The sequence below is a fragment of the Anser anser genome (assembly GCF_964211835.1).
Source record: "Anser anser genome assembly, chromosome: 9".
Classification (NCBI taxonomy): Eukaryota; Metazoa; Chordata; class Aves; order Anseriformes; family Anatidae; genus Anser; species Anser anser.
In genome coordinates, this window is record NC_139729.1 from 24157548 (window position 1) to 24165372 (window position 7825).

Here is a 7825-nt window from a genome sequence, read left to right on the forward strand (position 1 = left end):
TGCTTACACAGAACCAAATTCTGGCATACTGACTTGTGTCATGGAGCCTGTTAACTCACACATGAGCTCCAAGTCTGCAGTGGGATTATTCATTGGTAAAGTATTTTAGGAAGTAAAGATATTGGATCTGCCCACTGAGTGAGGAGTCTTAGAGAAATCCTGAGGCAGCCTGAGGGATAAAGTACTGCTCAATTAGCCCTGAGTATGTCTACATGCTGCAGCAGCCTCCTGGAGGAGAGGCACAACAGGACCATTCACTGTCACTTTCCTAACTTTCAAGGACCCCTCAGCAATTCCCCTCATGCAGATGCAGGTCAATATTCAGCTTTCAGCCTGGGTGACCCTTCCAACACCAACTTCTGACTGGTCAGGGCTATAAGCAGCAGCTAACCATGTTGCGCTGATAGCCCTTCGTTGTTTAATCCTTGATTTCACACGAGGGTCTCCCTGGACTTCTGGTTCCAGTTTCAGTTCCACTGAGACAGGCACTTGGCTCCCCCAGCTCTGAGGGCTGTGAGAGGAACTGGAGTGCAGTGGTCAGAGGTAGTAGAGAATTGCTGCAAAATAGGATCAGCTGCAGATACGTTCAACATCACAGTGAAGCAAAGAGCCCCTATTTCATACAGGGCTAATGAGGGAGTCTTTCAGTCACTCAAGCCAGGAGAATTATTTTCATGTGGAAATACTATCACCTCTGTTTAACACCAGCATACCCAAACTCTTAATCGCTTGTCTTCCTGTGACTTTCCCTCTCAAATCTGCCTTTGGTCCAACTGGGAAAATGATCCGCTATCTGTTCTTTGGGAATCTCTGTGAATCACTCCTCTCTCACTTGAACCTCTCCATCTAATTCAGACTGAGGTGGGCCTCACTGTTGGGCTTGCTTGCTGTGTTATACTTGGGTTCCTCATTCTCAGCTCCAGGGCACAGTACAGACTCACTGTTGGTAACCTCTCCACTTGCTTTTTTGGATCCCCTTCTCAGTCCTTCACTCTTTCATGATTCTGTCATGCCTATTCTACCACTAAAAAGCTTTTATTAAATCACTTCTATTACCCTGTCTATCTGCCAGTCTTCCTGGAAATCTCTCTTCCAGTGTTTTCCTCCTCAGCAGTCTCTGAATCACGCTTTTCTCTGTGCCTCTTCACCTTCACTTAAGGTGAAAAAATTTCGTAAGACACCTCCAGACAGTCAAAACAGTATTGGTTACCTAGTAAGATGGAAAACCAAAACTGAGCAATCACACTTTTCTGCACTTAAAAGTCCCCAGTTCTCTCCTGCCAGCAAGCGTATTACTGAGATTTCAGTATCAACAGGTTCAAGAGCCAAACGGCAATGAGATCCACGCCCTGGATGCGGATGTAGCCACGGCACTCAGAAGAGCGTGACCTGGAGCAGAGCTCTAGGAAGAGCTGAGTCTCAGTGACCCTGCCTTCACCACCTCCTTCGGGGTGCCACCAACTTCTCTTTCTCTGAGGCAACGCAGGCACAGGGAGGGAGAGCAGGACTGAAGTTCTGACCTGCCAATGAAACTAAGTAGGGGTTCTGCTCCTACCCGTTCCTGCAGTTTGGATCTGCGCCGTGGCTGGTCCTAGCTCAGCTCTGCGCTGAATGGATGTTGCAGATGGAACTCTGTAGGGGTGTGAAGAGTGACTGAGCAAAGAATAAAAACTAGGCAAGAACAGTGGATGTCTAACAGGTCACTGGTAGTCCTAGGAAGTGCTGTGGAGAGGTATGTTTGCATATAAATTCGGCATGCTAGAATCATTGCAGAATACTGCATTCTGCAAGCTCACTGTTTTCACATAAACCCGTTGTACACAGGCGTTTTGCAAACTGTCACCAAGCTATCTCAGAGACGAGCTATAAAGCTAAGGATTTGACAGCTTGCAGTCATTCAAGGTACTATAACTACAGAGTGTCAAAACGTTAGGGAACATTATTGCAAAAGCGTAGAAATGCTTTTAAAACAGCTCTTTATCCTCTTGCAAGGTAGAAAGGTACTGCAGACTGTGGTGCAAGTGTTTATGTTCTGGCTGCCTGGAATCCTGCTCCGTATTTCCAAACAAGGTTTTGATAATTTATGAATGCAAAAGTCATTAAACAGCTGCTAGCATGCAGGGCTACAAGTATTGTTTCCTTCTAGGTATGGATGTACCTCACTGACTGGAAAACAGATTTCTCAGTATTGGATGTAAAATCCTTTGGAATTCAGAACGAACACTTCATTGCACCAAATTCCTGCAGATTAGATTAATTTCCAGTTAATCATCTGCCCCTATGCTTTGAGATAATGTATTCAGAATGAGAAATCTCAGAATATTTCAGCAGATTTGATATCTCCAGATTCAGCTGGAGCAAATGATGACAAAAGAACTAAAACAAGCTTCAAAAAAAATAGTTTTCATTGTAACACTCACTGATTGAAATGCTTTAATACTACTGCTTGTCTCCTACTCACTTATCTCTGCTCACGTTTGCTCTTCTTGTAAATGAGAAGAGTTCTGTTCCAGTTACTGCACAAAAGTCATTTTTTGGTGTTTGCTTTTTTTCCAGGTTTCTCTTTTCCCTTTTCTTTTCCTTTCTTTTCCATTTTTTTGTTTGCTAGACTCTTCAGTGTCAACAGAGTTCCAATCCCCTTCTTGGTCATCAACCCATGCCACAGATTCTGGATCTCAAAAAGAGAGAACAGTCTGGTTACATTGCGGAAAAGGGTAAAAGCAAACCGTTGTGTGGAGCAGTATTACTGGTGGTTATTCTTGATGCAAAAAGTCAGACACACCGTGGTCTCCAAAGCAGCTCTTATTCTGCATTCAACCACATTGTTTGCAGCTTGACTGACAGCCACCTGACTTCTTTTTTTGTGTTACTCTTTCAAGAGGAATTCCTTACCAGGGAGGACACTAACACTGCAGTCCTCCAGACCCTCTGAGCAGTAAATGACTATGTCTACACATTTTTAAATGCCATCACTTAGTTCAGAAGAGAAGTTTGGGAGAAATATGAAGAAATAGCAGACACTCCAGAAGGAGAGGAAGAATTTTAGTTTCAGAAGAATCAAAGGCTGAGTGTTTGCCCTTCCTTCTTGCCTCATACTTTTTTCTGAGTTAATTCATTCCATGGCCCATCGGGTGATACAAACTGATCTTCCTTCTGGGGAAAAAAAAACAAACAAATGAACAAACAACCCCCCCCCCCCCAAAAAAAAAAAAAAGTGGTTTGTTCAATGTGTCTGCACACTGTAACTTCAACTCTCTACAGTCAAAACACAGTCAACAAGAGTGGCAGTTAGATTTGTCTCTAAACAGTGTCTTGACTTAGAGGACCTGACTTGTTTTTAGGGGCAGTAACCATTCCCCTGTCGCTGCCCAAGCTCCATTGCGAGTTGCAAGGGCCATACTGCTGACTGTGACCTGGCGGGGCAGTGACAACCTTCTGCTACATTTCTGAAAGCTGCCCAGTGCTCTATTTCCTGGTGGTTCCCTGTGTTTTACCTTAACATGATCAGTTTTAGAAGTATGGCTCCACAGTAGCTGATGCAAACAATGTTTTAAGGTGTTTTTGATGTTGTGCAGAGTGCTCTGTAGGTTGTTCTACAAAGTATCTGATTACTAAAACCACCGCTGTGTGTGTACATTTGCGGTTGCTTTCTTAACACAGGTACCTTCACGACCATGGCTTTTTTACGCTTTTGTTCCTGTAAGTACTCCAAGATAGCAGATGTCCCCTGACAGCACACTTCGATCGGAGGGTCTGTCATAGGGTTCCCGTCCACAAGGACCACCTCCAGCTGCTGCAGGCTGGCCAAACCCTCGGGCAGCTGGGACAGCAGATTGTTCTGAAGGAGCAGTTTCTGCAAACCTGAGTACACAAAAGCAGAGAGCTGCAACACAAAGAACAGGAATGATGTGGAATGCAGGAATTCCTGCAATATCCCGGTAAACAGCATATGGATGAGGCCCAAACAATTCAGTCTGTGTATGGTAAGAGTTTGTGTATTGAAAACTCAAAGTGCCTCTCCAAGAGTGGAAGGCTGGGACTGGGGCTCTCCTAGCAATGCACTAACTTCGCTAGGTGAAGACTTTCACCTGGCAGGCTGGTGGCCAAATCCAGCTTTCAGAAGCCCTGCTAAGTGGTGCACTGGCAGCACTAGTGAACTCAGCCACACGTGGAGACGCACTGGGGAACTGGGGAAGATGGGAAGACTGGGGAGCAACCCCAGAAAGCAGGTTCCTCACCACCGCCCTGGGGTCACTGGTGCTGACCCATCAGGTCTTCACCCATCAGGGGTCTGCTTGGAGCTTGGAGACACCCCGTCCCTGGGCTCCTGGGGTTGGGGTGGGTCACCAGGAAGGACCTCCTGTCCACTTGGCTTGGGCACAGCACTTCCCTCACCCTCCCACCTCTTAGCCTCTGTCCGGTTTGGCCCTTACAATTACTGGATGAGCTCTGCACAATGCACTGCATTCCTTCTCTCCCTCCTAACCCCAGAATGCTTACTGGTATTTGTGTCCTTAGGGCCACAAACACAAAGATTATTTTTCACCTTGTATCTGGCATACAGACTCTGGGAGATCCTTAAGGAGATTGTTGTGACAGTCAAGTATTTTCAAGTGGGTCAACGAGCCGACCTCTGGGGGCAGGTATTCCAGACAGTTATTTTCCATATGCAGTTCTTTCAGATTCTGGAAAATATGTGCATATAACTTTTCAGAACTGAAGGATTTTTCCTTAGCTTGCTTTATAATTAATATGCAGAGAATATCAGTAAGTGCAGGAGTAAGGTTTAAAAGCTGAGACACCATTGGGATAACTACCAGATAGAGAGAGAGAGCGTGCATGAGTTTTAAACACTGAGTATTGATATTCTTCCTATTTTAACAGCCCTGGCCTGATGCTGTACCATGTACATAAAGAGATTAGGAGAACCTTCAGTCCTGCATTTGGGAGCAGCTGAAGTCCACAAAAGTGCCAGGCCACAGCAGCAAAAGATCTTCCCCCTTCTGTTGCTCCTACCTGCAATTTGATGATGTCTCTTGGCAGACTTGTGAATTTAATTCCTTTATTTTGTCCCAGGTATAACCTCTCTAACGATTCCAGGAGAAAGATTTCCATTGGAAAGATACTGAACTGGTTTTCAGACAGGCCAAGGCATTTTAAATTCGTCAGTTCTTGCATTTCCACTGGTATCTAGACAGTTGTCAAAAAAAAGATACAGCATGTCATTTAAGTGGTAATCTTAGGGATTTTATTTTTAGGGGAAAATCTCTAGGAAAAAGCTGCAGGGCTGCGCTACTGTTGATTGTTTCCTCTGCTGTAGAGATTTCTTATGGGGTTGATTTTCTTCTTAGCAAAAACATTTGTCTACTTCTTCACTTCCTTTGTATGCTCAGTGCAGGGGAGAGTCATTTAAATGGATCAACTCTGAAAGTGAGTCTTTTGCATGAATTACTACTTCTGTAAATGTAACCCTTAAGAAAAAAATTGCACTGATAGAAATCTCCTTGGAAAAAAAAGGAGTTGCATTTACTTAAAAAAAGGAGGTGTATTCTCATACCTAAAACTGAGTATGTCATGCTTATAACAGCACAACTTAGAGTGCATATCTGTTCATTATCAAACGAACAGCAAACGTTAACGATGTTAAAGGCATTAACAATATCACATCCATCTTAAAGTTGCTCTCTGCTGTGGTTCAGTTTGTGATGCTTTGGTTGTACACAAGGGCATCTCTTCATTTTCCCATATACATGGAAAAAAGACGCAAAAAACCTGAAGCAGTCCCTTCCCTCCAGTCACTATTTCATCTTTACTATTCCACACAAAGGTCAGTGCTTCTACATTCTTGCTTCTCTTTCCCTGTCTGAATACTCAGATGTTAGTAATAATGAGTTACCTATGCTCAGGTGTGTGCCAGGTGGAACACATCTCACTTTAGTAGAGAAAGGTGGGACTCAGCTGAAACAAAGAACTTAGACTTTGCAAAATGGGGGGGGTCTCAATAAAATAAAAACAGAAACAAAGAAACAAATACCTCCTGTATTTGATTGTCATCCAGAGCCAATACTTCCAGGCTTTTCATAGTGCATATTCCTTTAGGAATTTCATCAAAGCAATTTTCACTCAGATCTAGTACCCTGACACTGGTTAATCTGGTGAAGGAGATGGGTACTGCGTGCAGTCCGGTGTTCCTCAGATAAACACGGGAAAGTGATGTCCAGCAGCGCATCTGGTATGGGAACTTCTCCAGGCTGTTACCAGACAATTTGAGATCTATCGTTTCTGTAAGGTTCTGCAAACCTGGGGGAAGCTTGCGCAGGAGATTGTAAGACAGATCCAGCACAGCCAGCTTCTGGCAGTATTGCAGTGTAGGAGGAATGGAGGATAACTTATTAAAAGCTAAAAATAGCTTAACTAAGTTTGTCAACAAACCTACCTCTTGTGGGATGAGACTGATTAGATTTTCTTCCAGATCTATTATTTCTAAATTAGCAATTTGACAAACCTCAACGGGGAAAATTTCAAATCTATTTTTTTTGAGGTAAATTTCCTTGAGTTTTGTCAGGTTTGCTATTTCTTTAGGCAGACAGTGTAGATTGTTATCAGAAAGGCCAAGCAGTTCAACATGATGGAGGTACTTGCAGATCTGCACTGGGATTTCCTGCAAGTTTGTTTTGTAGAGCCTGAGCCGACGAAGGGACTGCAGGTTGCTGATAACCAGTAGTGAACTGTAAGAGAGGGGATTGTTACTTAAATCTAAGCTCAGAAGACGTTTCAGCTCCCCCAGTTCTTCACATACGTCCTGTATGTGATTCTGATCCAAGTAGAGAACTTTCATGTTCCTCAGGCGATTTATGGCTCGGGGGATGCTCACAATTAGGTTCTTTTCTACGTGCAGCTCCTCCAGACACTCTAGACTGAAGACCTCTGGTGAAATGGTTTGCAGTTGCTTATCGGCCAAATCAATAAAAAATATCCTGTCTGTGATGTATGTGGGAAAAAGAGTTTCATTCTCCAGAGCTTCATTCTCTGGAGATTCATTCTCTGTTATTTCTTGTGCAGTCTGAACAAGGTCATCCTCAGAGCAGACAGGTTCATCTTTAGGGTAATGAATGTCCCTTGTGCTGGCGTCCATGCTCTCCTGAGACTCAACCATCTGTGCTCCTTATTTTTAATTTCATAAGAGAGAAAAAAAAAATAAAAATCAGCAGTACTCAAACACCTTCTTGCACTAAATAAAGACTGGAAGAATTTAGCATTTAGGGACAGGTTCTAATCATGGCTGTACCACTCCAAAACAATCTGCTTACATTCCTTGACATCAAGGGGATGTGTGTACAGCAGGACTGTGACTTGGAACCCAGCATCCCGACGTGCCCCAACAGGGGGGTCAGAGGGTGGCCTTTGTGAAGTCAGTGGGGCTGGAGGAAGCATCTTCCTCGGTTCTTAATTTAAAAGTGCTGAGTTCTGTCTTCAGCTATGCTGACTGTAAAGCTGACAAGAGCCTTCCTATAAAAAGGTGCTACCTTCTTTTATAACACTCGGTAGTTTCTGAGCTGGAGAGACACCAGTAAGCCTGATATCTGATAACCTTTAGATTGCAGTATTTGGACTGTGAAAGAGTAAGAGGTGGAAAGGAGCGACCACCTGGCTGACTGTGTCTACAGGAGTGGGTGGAGGGCACCTTTTGGCTGACATTTAAGATAAACTGAGGGAGGAAGGAGAGGTTGAAATCAGGAGGCAACCATCAGTCACCTCCTACCTGAGGCCCTTCACATTCCCCAGGTGCTTTCCCCAGGTCACCAGAACAAGGAGGAAGAACTGA

The 7825-nt window shown here is 44.1% G+C and overlaps 2 protein-coding genes across 5 annotated transcripts in view; one reads left to right on the forward strand and one right to left on the reverse strand.

Annotated features, from left to right (window-relative positions):
- The window catches only part of LRRC31 (leucine rich repeat containing 31), a 54542-nt gene extending 50909 nt beyond the window's left edge, over positions 1 to 3633 (forward strand). For all 4 annotated transcript variants that reach the window (XM_083847929.1, XM_083847931.1, XM_083847930.1 and 1 more), the window contains one exon: positions 1317 to 3633. The gene's annotated coding sequence lies outside the window, so the exon portion shown is untranslated. The remainder of the gene's footprint in view (positions 1 to 1316) is intronic.
- Positions 3530 to 7781, reverse strand: LRRIQ4 (leucine rich repeats and IQ motif containing 4). Its single transcript, XM_083847933.1, has 5 exons — positions 7311 to 7781; positions 6035 to 7164; positions 5017 to 5190; positions 4547 to 4685; positions 3530 to 3861 (listed from the first exon to the last, which is right to left on the reverse strand). The coding sequence occupies exons 2-5, from the start codon at positions 7154 to 7156 to the stop codon at positions 3551 to 3553; spliced, it is 1746 nt and encodes a 581-aa protein (XP_083704059.1). The 5' UTR covers positions 7157 to 7164; positions 7311 to 7781; the 3' UTR covers positions 3530 to 3550.
- Positions 7782 to 7825: the final 44 nt, after the last annotated feature.

Excerpts from the sequence above, each read along its gene's own strand:
- LRRIQ4 (XM_083847933.1), bottom strand. The coding sequence starts at position 7,156 with ATGGTTGAGTCTCAGGAGAGCATGGACGCCAGCACAAGGGACATTCAT. Across the intron at positions 5,191-6,034 it reads ATGACAATCAAATACAGGAG|ATACCAGTGGAAATGCAAGA; the intron begins GTATTTGTTTCT and ends ACAACTGTCTAG. Across the intron at positions 3,862-4,546 it reads GTCTGTATGCCAGATACAAG|GTTTGCAGAAACTGCTCCTT; the intron begins GTGAAAAATAAT and ends TTGTGTACTCAG.